General features: G+C 39.8%; 1 protein-coding gene across 2 annotated transcripts in view; it reads right to left on the reverse strand.

The window, feature by feature from the left end:
• plppr2a (phospholipid phosphatase related 2a) overlaps positions 1 to 19,680 on the reverse strand; it is an 81,761-nt gene extending 62,081 nt beyond the window's left edge. Inside the window, exons 1-2 of one of the 2 annotated variants that reach the window (XM_017720216.2) lie at positions 19,348 to 19,680; positions 13,365 to 13,493 (exon numbers count right to left, since the gene is read on the reverse strand). In XM_017720216.2, the coding sequence (XP_017575705.1) occupies positions 13,365 to 13,433 (69 nt within the window). In that variant the 5' untranslated portion in view covers positions 13,434 to 13,493; positions 19,348 to 19,680. The remainder of the gene's footprint in view (positions 1 to 13,364; positions 13,494 to 19,347) is intronic. The other variant, XM_017720214.2, reaches the window with a different exon arrangement.
• Between the last annotated feature and the right edge of the window lie 240 nt (positions 19,681 to 19,920).

A 19,920-nucleotide genomic window follows, 5' to 3' on the forward strand; every position in this document is an offset into this window, starting at 1 on the left:
TGAATCGGACAAGATTAATCAAAGAGCAGGGTGTGTCTTAGGATGGAAGGGAATTATTTACTAATGTCATCATATCTTCATCAGTATCATGTTGATTTTACAGTTGAAACATCTTTTTGAGCCTGTGCCTGTGCAGTTAATACATAAAGATGTATAAGGTGGTCCAAAAAAACATCCAACACCTCCAAGGTTTAAATGATTATTTCAGGCTTTACAGGACAACTCACAGCATCGCACACACACCATCTTACATAATGCAGCTATAAATGATACTACTCAGAAACATGTCATTCAAACACACTCTCCTGATGATCGTGGTTGGTTAGTGTAGTGGTTAACACCTTTGCCTTCTACGCTGTAGACTGGGGTTCAATCCCCGACCAGCGCAAGCACCCTACACTATACCAATAAGGGTCCTTGGGCAAGACTCCTAACACCACCTTGGCCTACCTGTGTAAAAATGATCAAATTGTAAGTCGCTGTGGATAAGAGCGTCAGCCAAATGCCATAAATGTAAATGTAATGATCTGGAGGATGGTTTCATTCCTGAAGCTGAACTTTTCATACCTCAGTGGCGAAACTAGTAGCAGACAGAACTAAACTTTATCCGAGCAACTGTATTTGCTAATAGACGTTCTGATATGATGTCTAACGATAATTAACAGAGCAATGTTAAGATCAGTAACTACGTTTTCTTAATGATCTGCTGATCACTGGTCAGATTTAATGGGATTCTACAGTGCTCATATTACTTATATTACTTATATTACTAATGCACATTTCTATTGTTTCATTCAAGTTCGCTAAAAGACACATTTAACATTAGCTCATCTGACGGGGCAGTTTACTTATCTCAAATGTTCTCCTCATTTGGTATAAAAATCTGCTGCTTTAAAGGTGCTGTGTGTGAAATTTAGTGGCATCTAGCGGTCAACTGAACTAAACTCCCTCACCCCTCCCTTTCGAGGCGTGTAGTAGAACCTATGGCGGTTGTCAGGTTTTAGCATTTTTGACAATGAGGATTCACCCTTTCTTGCTTGTTCTTATACGAAATAATAAGTATGACCCTCCATTTGTCAAAATCTGGGCTCTCAAACATCTCACAACACAAATTAGCCAACATTTTGGAGGAAGACCTGCTCCCTATGTAAATATGAAGGGCTCATTCTAAGCTAACAAAAACACCATGATTAATAGATATATCATACACTAATGAAAACATGGCTTTGTATACTATACTCCTAATCCCCATAAATCGTACACTACACCTTTAATGCCTGGCTGATAAAAGGTTTCGTGGTGCAATTAAACATTGCTCCCAGAATCTAGAATCCTGTAATATTTAAATTGGTCTTATTTATATTGACATTTTTTCAATTCTCAAACATGCATGTCTGCAGTAAGCATGTTGTAGACATTTTATATCGGAATAATAAAATGCTTTGTAATCTATGGAAGATACCAGGTAGCCTTGACTTTTTTCATAATTCATCATATGAAAATTTTTCATATGATGAATTCAATCTATTAAAAGTGGTTTGATGTGAAATGGTGCATATACAGAAGTTTACCAACTCAGACGTCTTTACAGTGGATGTCATTGGGACCAGGGGTCACACTGTTTACAACACAAATACAAACATTTTATTTACTAACCAAAACAACCAATAACCTACACATGGCTTCTGTTTTTCATGGAATGTCAATGTCAATGTCAATGTCAATTTATTTATAGAGCACATTTTACACAATGTTAGTTGACCAAAGTGCTTCACAAATACAAACCTTAAACACAGTACTAATAAAAACAATTTAAAAGAGATAAAATAAATTACATAAAAGCCATGGAATAGTAATGAGCTTTAAGACTAGATTTAAAACGTCACAGAGTGGGTGCCAATCGAATCTGCAGCGACAGCTCATTCCACAGTTTTGGGGCAGCCACAGCAAACGTTCGGTCCCCCCTCTGTTTCAGCCTCGACTTGGGGACCACCAGCCGAAGCTGATCAGCAGATCTTAGGGCCCGTGCCGGAACATAGGGCACAAGCAATTCAGCCAAGTAGCTGGGAGCTAACCCATGCAGAGACTTATACACTAAAAGTAAAAGTTTATAATGTATTCTAAAAACAACTGGGAGCCAATGGAGTGAAGCCAGGACCGGGGTAATATGTTCTTTCCGGGATGTACGAGTTGGTAAAAACTGGACTTAACTACTGCCTTTATCTGCTTGTCAAATTTAAAACCCTCATTGAATATAACACCCAGATTTTTGACCGAGGTCTGAATAAAAGTCTGCCATTGGCCTAGGTTCCATTGAGGACTACATGAAGGTCTCTCCTGACCAAACAGGAGAATTTCTGTCTTGGCCTCATTTAGATTTAAAAAGTTTAAAGCCATCCATGCCTTTATTTCCTCGAGGCAGCTCAGTAGAGTGGTCAAGGATGTAGTATCCTCTTTCTTTAATGGTAAATAAATCTGGGTATCATCAGCGTAACAATGGAAGGAGATCCCATATTTTCTAAAAATAGCCCCCAACGGCAGCATATACACTGTAAATAAAAAGGGGCCCAGGATTGAACCCTGGGGAACCCCACATGAGAGAGATGCTGCAGACGAGAGTGCCTCCCCACTACTAACAACAAAACTCCTGTCTGATAGATAAGACTGGAACCACTTTAAAGCAAGGCCTTTAATACCAGCGGAACTCTCCAAACGCTCAACAAGGATATCATGGTCAATTGTATCGAAGGCAGCTGTTAAATCTAAAAGAATAAGAATAGCACAGTCACCTGAGTCTGTAATCATTAGCAAATCATTAAAAATTTTCAAGAGGGCTGTTTCTGTGCTGTGGAGTGCTCTAAAGCCAGATTGGAAGATCTCATAGATTTGGTTTGGTTGTCTAGATAAGGTGTCAGCTGTAAGAATACAACTTTCTCTAAAATGTTTGACATAAAAGGAAGTTTGGAGATGTAATTGTAATTGGACAGCGCAGACGCATCCAAGCTAGGCTTTTTGATGATTGGATGGATCAATGCCTTTTTCAAATAGGTGGGAACTGTTGCCGTGCTTAGGCTACTATTAATGATGGCTACAACCTCAGGCCCTATAGTGTCAAAGACATCCTTAAAAAAAAATCGAGAATCCAAAGAAGGTTGACAATGGTCAAACAGTCCCCTTAACATTTTCCTTACGGACTATTTTACCTTAAAACCCCTCACATGTACCATGAATGTATTAAAAAAAAAGATTTTTAGGCCTAAATCTTATCTTAGAACTGTCGTAAAGCAATGTCTCAGACATCAGGCGGTGTATTCATATTTAGTGCCTTTTGGAGGCATTAAATGATTCAGATGTCTGGATCCTACTACAACCACTGTGAACAATTCTGTCTCGGTACTATCTCTAGAACAGAGCGTTCCACATCAAACTCCGCTGAATGATTTGACATTTTAAGCATTTCATTATACAGACATTTTGCAAAATCATCAGACTTCACTTTTAAAGGACAGAACTGGACTTGATCCTCCTCTGTTTCTTGGCTTCGGTTTGTCATCTCTTAGTAGGGGTTTCTGTTGTATTTTAGTTCTAATGCCTCTTAATCTGTCCATTCTCACTCTCTTTAAGCACATAAGAAGGCCTTTAGCAGACTGTAACCAAAGAAAGCATTATTGAGGGTTGCCTAGCTGATCAAAGCACAGAGCGGTGTGTGTGGGGGGGGGCTCTGTGTGTGTGTGTGTGTGTGTGCATGTCTTCAGTTGAAAGACTTCCTCTCTGCGACAGGTGCGAGTGAACAAGTGTTAGCCGCCGTCAGACGCCTGATATTTATAGGGACAAGAATGCCAGCCAAACACACACTGTGCAAGGTGTGTGATCCCACAGTGTGGTGCTAATGAGAGTGTGTATGTGCGTGTATGTGTGATTCTGTGTCTGTGCGTAAGGATCTACACATGAATGTCTTGATACAAACAATTCTGACGTTCCAGGTTAGCTCACCGTAACAGATTCAGCTGTGAATGGGAAACGAAAGCAAGAAAAACATCAGTAAAATGAATTTATTCTGAGTAAAGCACTCACATAGAGTGCCATCACACCACAGTGGACAGAAGAGGCACTGCAGCCAAAACAGACAGAAAACAGGTACTGCTCCAACAGCGCCCCCTACTGAAAGATTCAAAAAACAAAGGCCCCTTTTTCCTCAGAACTGTCACAGGCCTTTATAAATAATTAGCATAAAAGACTTAATCTCTCTTTCTCTGTCTCTCATGATCACTCTCCCACTCTCCTGCATATAGAGGGGATGCACCGATTATGATTTTTTATTCTGATCTCTTTACAGCCAAACTGGCCGATGACAGATTATTTAGCAGATTTTCATTGGCCTTTTATTTAATCCAAAGCCCACATTGTATGGGGTAAATAAACTCATGAAACACACAAGCATATTTTCAGTATGTTTTTTCAGGCAAACTCACAAATTATTTGCTCTTGAATGAGCCAAACTTTTATTTATTTATTTATTTATTTATTATTATTTTAATTCAGCTGCCTTTTTCAGTAATATGGATTAAATGCTATTGAAAGTAAGAAGCAACAGGCTATTTAGCACAATGAGTCCTGCATTGTTATGCACACCTTTTGGCACAGGTCTAGCAGCAGCAGCATTCATACACAGCACTGATATACTGATTGTGCATCCCTAAATTTTCCATTTATCACACACACTAGGATTCATGTAAATGGTAAACACATACCACTAATGCTAATACTGTTAATGCACATTTTCTTGCCGATATGTGCTGTGAACATGTTGTATAATCAATTCAATTATTACTGGTTTTTTATTTTTCTATTAAGACTGAAACTGAATATAAAATGAACGCAAATGATGACACAATGCTGAATTTTAACACTTAAAATGCTAACATGCTAGGATCAAAGGCTATGGGTCAGATATCGAATACACATATGAGGAACATATTTATGTTCCCAAGGTTCCAGGTTTAGGGTCACTGAGTCACTAAGGTAATGCCTCAAAACACCATCAAATGGCAATTGTCATATAAGCTTTTGAATCTATTTTGGAGCAGTGTATGGTACATTCTGGCTCCCAAAGGCCTTGCTAGTAAGTGTTAGTAATGCTTTGCAAAGTTGTTACATTTTTTTTTATATATATATAAACTTCAAAAACCATAAAATGGTAAAACATAACAGTTTACTTTTAACCATCATTCAACTGATTTTCATGCTTGTTCACTGAGTGTGTTTTAATAAGGGAATCAATTTGGATGTAGACTGTGTAAAATATGAAAGTTTGTAAATACACCAGCTGTCTGGATTCTAGCCTTATTTTCTTGCTGGACAAATACGACTGAGTCAACGTGTCAGCATGAGGCAATGGGGACATGTGCAAAAGTTTGAACACCCCTGGAGAAATTACATGCTAACACATCCTCAACAGGGAAAAACTTAAATATGACTAAATATTTCCCACAAAATTGAATGTACAATTTCAAAATGTTTGCTGAGTTTTTAAGTATAAAATGTGCCACATTTACTGTTTTTTTTCCCCAGTATGTTCATTTCAGCAAATACACAGTAAGTGAATGTATGGAATAACTGACGTTTGATGGGAGGAACATGCCTTTACCATCCAATCCATATTTTGGTGTATTGGTGTATTGGTTTAATTGTCAATATATCACCCCTGTGTAAACAGCTCCATTTACATTTGTGCATTAGTTCTTTTTAGTTTTAGCAATTGTTTTGTATGGATGCAAAATATTTGCTTTAAACAATTAAAACGAATTTAAAAATATAAACATCGGACAAATGATTAGACCTGATTGGTATTTCAAAACATATTTGATGATGTATTTATTATACTATTAAAGTATTTAAGTGATGCTGGGCTATTGATCTATAATATCTGTATTTTCTTCATATTACTGTATATGTAACTCTCTATAAATAAGCTTTATATATATATATATATATATATATACATATATGTGTGTGTGTGTGTGTGTGTGTGTGTGTGTGTGTGTGTGTGTGTTAGCCTTTATTCACTCAGAAAATCAGCAAAACATGTTGGACCAATGGACAAGTGGAACCCAAACTCATGACTGTATCGGCATCAGCAGATATGTACATGAAAAATATTGTATATCAGATATTGAATATCGGCATCAAAGTGATCAACATCAAAACAAAATGAATCATGAAAGATTTGCTTTTATAATGCACTAAATTATGGCTTAAAGAATCCAAATCAAACTGAATGGATGTCTGGAATTTACATCATTCCTTCAGAGCACGTTAATCATAGTCATCGAAGCAGAGACAGTTTAAAGTTATGACCTCACTGTGCATTTGCTTTGGGAATATGACAAACAGAGAGAGAAAGCAGGCAGTACAGTGCGCTACACATGGAGAAACAGACAAAAGGAGACGTAGGAGAGACCAACAAAAGAAAAATAGAGTGAGAAAAGCAGAAAAATGAAATTGATGGATGGAGAGGTGGGCAGACAGACGGATGGCGAGAAATCCAGCTGATTGGTCTCCATAGTAACGGCAGTAGAAATGCCAGAGTGGGAATTTGTCTCATCTCAGCCTCCCTCTGTTTGAGCCTTCCAAAACCTTGGATGATTCTTTTACTCCTTGTTGTTTAAATCATGAAATCCAATCAGCTCTACACGCAAATTGCTGCCAGTATAAATGCCCCCCCCCAAGTTGCAGCCAAAAAGATGTCTTGAATTTGCCTATAAAGCAATCTTTACCTCAAAAAACTTGACAAATCTCCTCTCTCTCTCACATGCAATGTATAATCAAACCCCATCACTAAACAGTATGATATGTAATGCACTTCTTAGCCAGATTGTGCACTGGGATTGTAGAAATAGATGAAATACCATATTACACATTCCATTGCTACATACTGTGAATGTGATACTTCAACACACTAAAATCCTGATAGCCAACATTCTTGTTGCTTTTTACTTTTTTCCCTTGAGGCCCACTTATAATATTGGTGTTATTTTATACACCAAAAATGGTCATAATTATTTTTACATGACTGCGACGGTGCTTCGCCGAACCCCGTGAGGAGACACGAATTCACCGGGTAGGTTGTGACTGAATGGGTAGGAGGAATGCAGGTGCAGGCAGAAGATGGACCGACTCTGAATAGTTCTTTGTAAACGGTGTGATTTATTTACAAAGTGGAAACACACAAAAGAAAAACTGAATAAACACAAAATAAACGATGATTAAAATGTTGACCCGACTCAATAGCAGCACAGGTAAGTATATAGTCTTAGGCCGCAAGGCCATAGGACTATGGTGTCTAGCTTTGCTCTATTCCCTTTCTCCTCAGTTTCCTCGCAATCTGAGGTGAGTATCCTTGAGTTAGCCTTCCCCAGAACCTATCCCTCCACCTCTTATAGGATTAGCCCTGCCCCTGCATTATCTGAGCTCATCCAATCCACTTTGCAGGGGTGTTGCTGTCCTACAAGTGTGGATTAAAAACAAGGGTAAATAAAAGCATAATTGATACCATAAGGCTTTAATATCCCATATTACCGGTAGAGGTGTCTAATTACAGTGCGCACATTTGCTACCCTGTCTCACTGTTTTCTGTGACCTAGGTCAAAGACACCACCCCTTTTATGAGCTAGCTGTGGGCCCTCCGGCACGTTCATGAGTGAGCTCCATCTGATCTGCCTCCCTTTTTCTGCCTCTGCTAGGTAACAGGCAAAAGGTGAGTATCACAGGTAGGTGTTCAGGTAAGTATTGCACACACATACACAGTCTCTGGTGATGGGAAACACATTTGCCTCATCACAATGACCATGGCTGTTTTTGTTATTATGCCTTTGAGACTGATATTATGTTGACCAAAATTATCCGCCTTTGTTAGAGTACCTGAATGCCTTGATTCATGACAACATTCACAGAACATCTGGAGCATCTATGACTGGTCAAGAAGAACACTCTGTGATTTATAAGAGGACTGATTTGAATTTTGCAGCTCTCTGCGATATGAGTAAGCAATAACATCACACTCAGCATCACAGTGCTTTTGCATCAACACTAACAGTCTCATGAACTGCTAACCTGATTCCTGATCTGCTCATATTGTATTTCTCTATTGCCGTGTTCATGTAACTGAGACTGTGTAAGTGTCCAATAGAAGCAGCTTCCCCTGAGAGGTTTATCACTCACTGACTTATCTTATGGATCTTTGCTCTGTATGATCTGTGTACCTTTGCTTTAATCCTACTGGATTGGTTTAATCTTGGGAATGATTACTGTCATGATTCATGACTTTAATCTGGTATGAATTTGCAATGTCTGCAGTTTTTACAATCGGACAGTATCTGTTGTATTTTACTGAAATCTTGTCTTCTTCAGTAATAGCAACCTCACTGTCATGCATTAACCAAACCTGATAACAGATAACACCACCTCGTTTTGGAGACCACGTAACGACCAGTATAGTGGAATGCGACTCAATACAGTTCTTTATCTCCAGTGTGAGCAACATGTGTTACTTTGGACTGACGACCTGTCCAGGGTGTATCCTGCCTTCCGCCTGATGACAGCTGGGATAGGCTCCAGCTCCCCCCGTGACCCAGAAAGAGCAGCGGCTTAGAACGTGTGTGTGTGTGTGTGTGTGTGTGTGTGTGTGTTACTTTGGGGAACTTGCACAGATACTTTATCCAATATATCCTGTATAAGATTTGTTGCTTGTACTTAAAGCACTGGACAGATGCTTAGATCTAACTTAAAATATATAGTACTGTGTAAAAGACAAAGACCACTTTTCATTTATTTAATCTGTCTATTAACAGCTATTAAGTTCAAGTTAAGTATAAAGTAAAAAGCAGAAAACATACACTCACCGGCCACTTTATTAAGTACAGGTTCAGTTGCATGGCCACAACTCATTTAGGCATGTAGAGGTGGTCAAGATTACTTGCTGAAGTGCAGACCGAGCATCAGAACGGGGAAGAAAGGGGATTTAAGGGACTTTGAACGTGGCGTGGTTGTTGGTGCCAGACGGGCTGGTCTGAGTATTTCAGAAACTGCTGATCTACTGGGATTTTCACGCACAACCATCTCTAGGGTTTACAGAGAACGGTCCGAAAAAGAGAAAATATCCAGTGAGCGGTCAGTTGTGTGAACGAAAATGCCTTGCTGATGTGGGAGGTCAGAGGAGAATGGGCAGACTGGTTTGAGAAGATAGAAAGGCAACAGGAACTCAAATAACCAACCAAAATCTCTGAGGAATTTTTCCAACACCTTGTTGAAAGTGTGCCACGAAGAATTAAGACAGTTCTGAAGGCAAAAGGGGGTCCAACCTTTTACTAGCACCTGTACCTAATAAAGTGGCCGGTGAGTGTATATTTAGTAGAAACTTACACACAAAATCCTAAACAACTAATGTATTCTATTTCAAACTTTTCGGAAGCCTTGCTTTTAGCACTTCAAAGAAACAAAGAAATCTGCAAGGATACACCCCCAAAGTTCAGTCTTAGAAGTTGGTTGCATTTTCTGCTTCTTCCCAAACACATTCAGTGACATTGAGGTCTGGACTCTGGGGTGGTCAGTCTGTTGTTTGTTTTCCTTTGATTTTTGTCTTTTTTCTATTTGCTTTTCTCAGTTTTGTATATATTTTCAGATCCATAGCTTTTGGTTATCCTTGTTGTTTTACCTGAAAAGGAAATAAATGGATGGTGGTCTCTGACTTTTACACAGTACTACTCTGAAAAAATATTTAGACAAAAATGTTTAGACAAAAATTAATATAATATTTCTTCACAATGCTGATCCGGGTAGATTTTGTCCTAATTTCTATATTTCATTGTTTATTTAATTTTTTTTCTATGCAGCTTAGTAAGTGCCAATCCTGCCCACAAGTTATGTCTCCCCATCACACAATTCTTCAAGGCTGAGAGGCAGAAGGCTAGCACATGCTTTCTCTCAGATACATGAACCCAGCCACTGGACATTTTCCAACTGCTACTAATATATATGCATTTTACAGCTCAACAAGCTTGGAGGAGAATGCTAACTGCCATTTTTGTTATCTCAGCTAACAGTCACTCATGTTGACTTGCATTGTACAAAGTGATGGGGGGAAGGGTGGGCCATCTTACCTACCCAGAAAAAGCCAGGCCAATTAGGCTCTCTCTGACTTCCAGGCATGGTTTGCTGTGGCATCACTGGGAATTGAACTAGTGATTATGGCTCTAGGAGGATGGATTCTCTTGGTTCCTGTTTAGGATTCCTCAAGCCATCTCAGGGAGTTTTCCTTGCCAATGTTGTTCGAGGTCTTGGCCTGATATACTGTGAGGCTGCTTTGGGCCTATGTCAATTGTCGCTAATGATTTTGTACTTTGTTCTCCTCCACCACTGCCTCTTAACTGATGCTCTAACCACTGTGCTACCACCATATCAAGCAAGAACTGCATCCCAGCTGTAGAGTGTGTGTGAAGACCTGCTTCATATCTCTGGATGTATTTGAGCCCTTGTGAACACATAAGCATGTTTGATCCCAGCCACAACCACTCACTAAAACCTCCTGCAGATAGAGGAATGCTTCAACAGCTGCACACTGGCTTGTTTCACCAAACTCAGAGCGACAGAGGAGGCGAGGGGAGAGATATAACACATTCACTGTTCATAGTGATAAACACTGCTTCTTCGCAGCGCTGAAATATTTACCAGCACTGCCAAGACACTGATGTACACTTTAGTTACTGTAGCCTGGAGAATCCAAAGCCAGTCAGTTTGCTCATTCTTCAGTCAACATGGAATACTCTCATGATGCAGCTCCTTGTTTTATTAATTGATAATTACAGCATATAAATGACCCGCCATTCCCTAGTAAGTAAACATAGGATATAACATTCAGTCAGGCTGAAACTGTAGCCATGTTAAATTAACACTCTGAGCTTACTGTGTAATAACAGAGCAGCTCCTTAATAGTCTTTCACTCCACTTCACAGACACAAACAGTAAGCCATCTGATAACATGATGTACAGAAAAGCCACTAAAAACATTGGTTAGCAGTGCAGAGGTGGGCTGTAACACTATTAGGTATTACACTTGGCTAGAAATCCATAAAAACATGAACAAAAGAATGAACAATCTGTGATTCTACTCTTAAAAATAGATGTGACATAAGGGTTTCTTTAGAAAAATGTCATTGAAGACACACTTTTGGTTCCCCAAAGAACCTTTCAATAGATTGCTTTGAAAAAAAACTCATCTGAATGAGAATAAAAAGTGTTTTATTTGGCAACGCAAACTCATTTTTGCACCTCTGTGTGCATCAACATAGAAACTGCAGGGGTTCCCAGTGGACAAAATACCATATTTTGAATATAGTGCTGCATCTAATGATTGTGAGATATATTAAAATATATTAAAAATGCATTGATGAACCATGAATGTGACATGGTCTGTGCTTCTCACACATAGGCTATACTTGGGTGATGAGTACGGATATTTATACATTCAGCCTCTGCAGCAAGCTATTTAAAAAAGTCATGCAAATGATAATGCAGTTACTTTATACTTGATCAATGCAGAATGCTTCTAGTTCTGCAGTATTCGGGAGCTGTCTTGCATGCCTAGCAGGTTTTCAGTGCTGTTCAAGTGTGGGAACAGTGAAGGCCATTTCGGAATCTTCACCTTGCATTTCCTGAAGTAGTTCATGGTGGATTTAGAGGTATGTTTTTGGATCATTGTTCTGTCTTAGAAGCCAGCCTCTTTTCAGCTTCAGTTTATTGTCTGTGTCACATTTGCTTTCATGATTTGCTAAAATTTAGAGGCATTCCAATTTCCTGTGTCATTGGCTGCTGTGCAACCCCAAAGTATAACAGAGCTACGTCACGCTTAACAGGTAGCAAGGTGTACTTTTCATCACATGCTGCTTCTTTTCCTCAAACATACATTTATTCCAAATATATCAATTTTAATGTATCAGTCCACAGCATTTGTTTGCAAAATGTATCTTGCTTATTTTGGTGTTGTTTCACAAACTTCTGATCTTTTTTAGCCTTCCTCTGCTACAAAGAGCCAGCTGCTTAGAGAAGCCCATGGTTCTTGAGTGTTAGTACAAGGTTAGCGAATGACCTTGACCCTGACCTTTCCTAATGGCAATTCATGACCTGTCAGTCCTAACAAGTCAATTAAGGCCTAAAACTTTCTGAGCATTTACAACTGGAATTTGTGTCCAAACACTGGTGCATGCCATAATTACTATTTTTTCCTGTTTTTAAAGTCGATCATGTCTAAAGTAACTGCTTTCTAAGATAGTGTGCTGCAGAGGTTACATTTACTTCTTTTGACTTCACAGTGGCACAGAGGGAACTGCTGCCACCTCACGGCCTGTGTGCGGTTCCCTGGCTGGAAGACCAGGGTTCTTTCTGTGTGGAGTTTGCATGTTCTCCCCATGCATGCTTGGGTTTCCTCCAGTTTCCTCCAGATTCCTTCCATAGTCCAAAGAAGTCAGGCCAATTGGACATGCTAAGTTGCCCCTGGATTTGTGTACGTGGCATATATGTCTGTATGTAAGTTCAGGGTATAACCTGCCTTCCGCCCAAAGACTGCTGGGATAGGCTCCAACACCACCCACAACCCAGAATGATAGGAGGTATAGAAAATGTGTGTGCGCCCAAACTTTTGCATACAAATGTATGAACACCACATATAAGGACACAGAAGGTTCACTTGTCATTTTGGATAGTAGACAAAATTGCAAAATTTGCCTTGTAGATATCACTTCCTATTACGTTTGTTGGCAAGTTTCTCTTCAATTAACTATTTCACATCAAAGCACTCTGAAAGACTGTTTACATTTTGTCAAATTACGTATAAAGTGTAAAAGATCAGAGGAATTTCCCTCAGTCTGTATTATTCCAAAATCAAAATCTTTCACTTCTTAGATCATGTGAATAGCTTGATTTGTCCAAACACCCAAAGAGCATCTATGATTGGTCAGGATGCTCACAACGCACAGCTCATTTCCATACCATCAATATTGTGAAGGTTGATACCAAGATAACAACTAGCAATATTCTACACAGTCCTAGCTCACAGAAAGCCGCGTACACAAGAAATGTAGAGATGAAAAGGGAGTGAGGTCAGAAAAGAGTGAACCAATTATCAAAAAGAGATGTGAAAAAAGAAACCCATCATGATTAATCACGTTCTTCAACCAGCTTTGATAAAAAGCTCCCATAGAACTTAGAAATGGCTTCAAAGCATCTCAGTACAGCTTTTCTCCTCAACAAACAGCAAAGACATTGGGAGCTTCAGAGGTCGTAGTTCTAAAGTAAAAAGTTTGTCGACTCACCTCCACGAAGAGGAAGCAGGGCAAGATGGAGGTGCTGTTCTTCACGCCAGGCTTCTCCTCAGCAGCCATGTTGGATCGTTTCTTGTTCTTTCTCTCTTTAGCTTCTACTGTCCTCCCAACTTCTCACACCTGAGGGAAAGAGGACAGGTGTGTTAGCCTGAGGCCGACATGCATATTGTCTCCTATAGTCTTCCCATTATGTAGAATGCCTGATATGTATATTCATTGTGAAAAATCTATAGGTTGGCGTGAACTTTAATCCTAAACAACTGAGCAATGAAACCTACGGTACTATTATGCTTCCAGACAAACCCCTCTTAGTTCCTTTAAAACAAACGCGGAAAATCTCGTTGAGTGCATTTGTAATCAGGTCACAATCTTTGCCTGTTCGTTTTGATCCCAGAGTGCAAGCTCTATGCAATGTACACACTACTAAAAATGAAGGTGCTAGAGAAGATCCACTTATTGTTCCCTAGAGCCAATTTTGTGAATGAGATGTGTGAGTGTGAAACTTTTGGAAGTTTAAAGAACTTCCAGATAAGCCAAATGTTCTTTACCAATGGCACTTTTAGGACCGGACATCCAGCAGGGATGTGCACAGGTACTTGAGGACTCTGTTAACTGTTTTGGGGCCAGAATTCAAATACTGAAATGTACACTTCGTTACATTTGTGACCAGGAATACAGTAAAATATTATGTTTTAACCCTCTGGGGTCCACAATCCTAGCCTCAAGTGTCACATTTGATGTTTCTATATATGTTTCACTATCTTTGTCCAGTGCAGGAATAATGTTCCTGAAACGTATGCATATCATGTTATATGCAAATGCTTTTGAAGGCAAATTTAAGAAGATGTGCAAAAATCTTAAAAATGCCCTCAGACCTAGAAGGCTAACAGGAATTTAAAATGCATCATTGCACAAGTGCCTGAATGTAAGTGGCTTGCCAAGGATGCATTGTTAAGTATGTGGCTGAGAAGGCAGATGTAGTATGGCTAACTACTCTAGCTTAGGTTGGCTAAACCCACAAGTGAACAGAGAAAATATATGTCTCAGTAGCATGTTGGCATATTGTCTGCTTGGGAGAGAAAACCACCTGCAAGAAGACAATGAGTCCTCACTAGCATCTAGTATCCTACCAGTTAGCTGTAGTTTTAGCTCATCACTTCATCTGAGGCCCCACTTTATTTGTTAGCAACACCAGTGCTGTCACCTAAAAAGATAAGTTACAACTCTACATTAATGTCATTTTTTCTTTCCCTGTTTTTACCTGATTTACCTCATTTGTTGACCCTTAGGGGTACTCAAATAGAGAAATTAGTCGGAATGCACATCACTAATGTCCTGGCCAAGACCCACTTGCAAAACATTATATTTAAATGTGTGCAAGAAAGATGAGCCTTCTAGCTTTCTGTATGTCTTCTTTCATAAAAAAACTGTGTGCTTTGGTGTTCAGGGCTTTGGGAAAGGTAAATAAATAAGGCATGAAGAGAAGCTCTCAGGCTTTTTAGAACATGCTCCCCTTGAGTGGCGAGACTGGAACATGTTGTAGCTGTCACACAGCCCTCAGGTTATGAAAAACAGACCACGGAAGAGAACAAGAACATTTACTGCGATATACACCCTCAGCGGCATGAAAGGAGATGAGAATCATAGCTGTTTTGTAATAGACATTGCAGCACAATCCCAATTCCAGCTTCATCTGTCGGGTAAAACGGGAATTCCACTGATTTTTCAAAGTGTATGCAAAATGAAACTGTTAAGATGTAAACAAAGTCATTCAGAGTGGTTTGATGTGAAATGTCCCATTCTAGACAAACTTGCTTGATAAACTTGGCAGAATTGTTCACAGAGGTGGTGATGGGAACCAGACCTCTGAAGTGTTTAATGCCTGTAAAACCTATATCTGGAAGCTGATACAAAAGATGGTTGTGAATATGCTGCTAGATCCCTGAGTTGTTGTTTTAAGATTAGGTTTTGGCCAATAGATAGTGTTGTAAGGCAAAATAGTCCTCAAAGAAAACTTTTTCTTTGGTAGTTTTAATACAATTTTGAAACTACCACCATTACATTTTGCATTGCAGACGGTGTGACACCTGGTTCGTATCACCACCACTGTAAAGAAGTCAGTTTTGCTGCAGCACACCATTTAACACCAAATCATTCTGACTATGTGTTCAACTTTCTGAATTGCCCTTTTAAGGCCTGAAACAAGACCTATGTCCTAATTCAGGGGCTGCATCCTTTGGAGGCTGCATTTAAAGGCCAATTGCATCACGACTAGGCTGTCCCATTTCGAAGGCTCCTTCATATGCGACCAAGAAATGTGTCCTTCTTTTCCATGGGAACAAAGGATCCAATGGATGGATCCTTCACCAGCCAGCATATCCGGAGGTTCGTTGCATGTTGGTGAGGATTTGAGAACATAGAGTCAGCAGAGGAGCGAAGGTGGCTGAGGAGACACTTTGAAATGTAAGTATTGGGTTTAAACTTTAAGCTAAAAAAGTGGTCTGAAGCAACACTTATGCTAACATTTCGTTTTCTTTTAGATAGCGAGGAGAAGACACAGAGAAGCATCTCCAGCTCTAATAAATTAAAAAATAATGGCTCCATCTTTAAAAAACTTTAAAAGAACTTGACAAGAGCGATGTTTTAAGGGCAGGAACAGCGGTGATGTGAAGCAAACAGGAAATCTGCCGTAGAGCAGACCGTCTGATTTCGGTTCAGCCTTTGTGTGTCTACACAGCCCCTGACTTGGTACACAAAAATTGGTTTCACAAAAATATAGTATTGAGTGGTCGCTTGAAAGGTGATATGGTACGATTTACAGTAGCTGTCTGAGAAAACTTCTTACGGAACATGCAACAGAAAAAATTAATGAGGACAACTTAGCATGTGGAAATCATTCATGAGAAGTCAGTTCAGTGATTGTTTTCGCAGTTTATTGGAGGTACTCAGAGTGCTGTTGGCGAATGAGAATAGAAATAGAAAACTCAGAATCAGACTGGACAAACACTACTGTGCCTAAAGATATGATCTCTCTCTCTGTCCATATGGGTTTCTATCTAATTTAGTTCTTCTGAATAGAGGCGCCACTGATCCAATGCATCGCCTCATCCATCAGGACGTCCACAAACTCTGATTGACAGCATGCACCCATACCAACTAACCTACATATCTACTCATCTCTGTCAAGGAAGATGGATGAAAAGGAAGAAAATGAAGAAAGGCAGGGTGAAAGAGAACCAATTACAGAGACACCCCAAGAGAACAGCCACATGTCACAAACCCTGAGCATCTGCCAACAGACTAATGCTAAAGGGCGTGCAAACTGGAGCTAATATTACCAAATATGACCCAAATATTATCATTATTATAGCTATAGATACATGTTTAAGCTCACACATAAAGCCATGTACAACCCTTTTAAACATAGTCACATTCACACCCTCCGTATCCTGCCATGCCCTCTCTTGCTCTGACCTTATCCTTCTTTCTGTCAAACTCAATGAGCAAGGCAGCGGCTTGTACTTGTAATCTCCTTGTAGCTGTACTGCCTGGATTGGAGGGTGTGTGTGTGTGTGTGTGTGTGTGTGTGTGTGTGTGTGTTACAGGACTGCTTTTGGCTTTTGATTTGTAAATGTCATGTCTCCAACTGGCCAGTAAAATCAGCCCTTCACTCTTAAAAAAAGACAGTTCTTCCAGGGTTTTTAGTAACGACAATGGTTATATATAGAACCATGAACACTATATAGCACCAAAAAGGGTCCTTCAATTGCTACAAGCTTGACATTATAACAATAGCAGAACCCTTTTTAGGGCTATATAGAACCCTTTTCAAGAACGTTCTATATATAATCATATACAACACATTATCCATCAATATAAAGAACTACATCACCGTGGAAAGAACTCTTCAAGCGTGAAAATGTATAGTGTGATAAGATCCAGTGCGACACCTTTTCTTTCGTTCAGTGTTCATGGTTGTATATAGAACCATGGTCTTTGCTAAAGAACCTTTAAAGAACAACCTTTTTTAAAGAGCCCCCAAAGAAGAGAGTGTGTGTCCTTTAGAACAGGAGGTCTTTAGTAAACGTAATATAAAGAAATGTAAACACTCAAAGAATCACTGGAATGTAAAATCTATGGTTTTCGTGGTTAAATGGATTTTGCCAATGACGGAAAACAACCAGTTCTGTTTGACTCTTTCAAGAACTTTTAAAGAATGGATCTATATAAGACCAAAAAGAGCCAAATCAAAGAACCTTTATAATTTATTTATATATTTATTTTTGTACTATACCTATGATTCTATTGATTCTATTGTACAAAGTCAAAGTTAAAAACTCATTTTGGACTTTTAACTGACTTGGACCTTAGACCACTGGTGCACAACTCCAGTCAAGGAGTATTGTTTGGTGATAAACCTACTCAAACACGTGCAATTACACTCATCTGTTAATTGCAAGGTTCAGTGGGTGTGCTTGAGGAGGGAAACCTGCAAACTGTGCTGGACACTTGCCCTCCAGGACCAGAGTTGTGCACCCCTGCCTTAGACTAAAACCATTTTGCTTTGAGTGACTCTATACCTTAATCATTATTTCATTAAAAGAAGTGAACATTCCATTCTGTCACTATAAAACTGTCTAAACTCTCAAACCAATCGTAACACTACTGAAACTTTCCCAGTTGTTTCTAAAGTGACAAATCGCTAATTTGGAGCAGAACTCAAAAAACACTAGCCAGTACCTGACTAGCAAACACAGCTTTTAACAGTTGTACACACATAAAATCATTATATTTTTATTAAAACAAAAAAATGCTTCTTTAACCACAGACAGAATGTGTTTCAGAAGTGTCAATTCCTCACGTCACAAAATAACGAATGACACTTTTGTATATATTCAGCTTTTAACTTTTAATCTCAATTAATGCATTGGGTTTGAATAGATCATAAAATACATGTTGTAAGCATCTAAAGTCTGAAAACCTGTTTGGTGTTTTTTTATGTTTATTTTTTTAACTGTGCGACTACAGTTTGAACTAATTCAGTAGAATGGCCCATGGTTACTTGTACTGTACTTCTGCATATATTTGATCTAATGGGCCCTTACAACTCAATATTATAAACATCCCATCAATTGTATCAAAATCAGTTCCGTTTTCTCTTTTTGGACACAACATGCCTGTATGTTAACCCCTTAAACACTCTTTCCGCATCCTAAGACCTATTATTTAGTAAGTGCATGGAACCTGATTGGGTTATTGGAATCATGACCTGATGGCAGGTCCGTAAATGTCAGGGTTAAAGGGTGAGTGTAGGAAATATTGCCAGCATTCAATACCAAAACAAAAGCACCAGAAGTTGGGAGCTGACCTCAGAAGCCAGATGCCAGATAAGAGAAGTTATAGTAATCAGCATCTTTAGGAGAACAGTTAACATTTAAACGGTTCTTCTTCAGGATGGAAAAAAAAATATTTATCTATGCACTCTGATAGACACACATACACACAACCCAGCATGACAGTCTCAGCTATTAATAGAGGGGGGGGGGGAGAGATAGAGAGAGAAACTATACTGGGATTTTTTTGCCATGCAGGGTAATTAGAACTAGCATTTGGGGAATACCATCTATTGCCCCTCTCTCTCTCTCTCTCTCTCTCTCTATCTATCTATCTATCTATCTATCTATTTAGCTGTCTCTCTCTATCTCTGTCTTTCCTTGTCCTACTGTTAGGACCTCTCTTGCGCTGCCAGTTCACTTGATACACAACATCTACACACACACACACACACACACACACACACACACACACACACACACACACCTAAATTAAAGCTGTGCTCAGCACACAGATGGCCGCCTCTAATTATGATGATCAGACAGCAGCACTGTAGAACAAAGCAAATAGACACCGAACAGCTGTGCGTTGCAGACAAGCCGACATGCCACACAGTACATAGATCCATAGCCTCCCTCACCTCATGTATGCTGCTGCTGGGGTGACAGATTCCTATGCAGTAGCCATGGTGGAGAAGGTTCAGTGTTGCCTTCAGCTCCAGAACTGGATCTTCTCTCTCTCTCTCTCTCTCTCTCTCTCTCCTCCTCCTCTGCTCTGCCCACATGGGCTGCTCCCGTGACAGAAAGATGAGTGCGAGTCCTCTTCCCTCGCTTCATGTACAACAGCCACACATGCACACACACACCGCCGTGCGCAGCCTAGTCCCTCCTTAATGAGCCTCGCCAGACGGCGGCGGATGCTTTGGGAAAAGTGCCACCTCCTCTGCTGCAGAGGATGGGGAGTGTGTGTGTGAGTGTGTGTGTGTGTGTGTGTGTGTGTGTGTGTGTGTGTGTACATGTGTGTGTGTGTGTGCGCGTGTGTGTGTATGTTAGTAGGAGTGGGCGTGAAGCTGAGGGCAGGGCATGGGAGGATCTCATTTGTATTCAAAGCCAGCCAGCCTTTCTTTCCCTTCCCTCTCTCTCTTTCTACTCCTCCCTCTTTTTAGCCCCCACCCGACCCAGCCACCCACCCCACACTGAAAAAAATGATACTC

This window comes from Pygocentrus nattereri, chromosome 14, assembly GCF_015220715.1.
Source record: "Pygocentrus nattereri isolate fPygNat1 chromosome 14, fPygNat1.pri, whole genome shotgun sequence".
In the NCBI taxonomy this organism is placed as follows: Eukaryota; Metazoa; Chordata; class Actinopteri; order Characiformes; family Serrasalmidae; genus Pygocentrus; species Pygocentrus nattereri.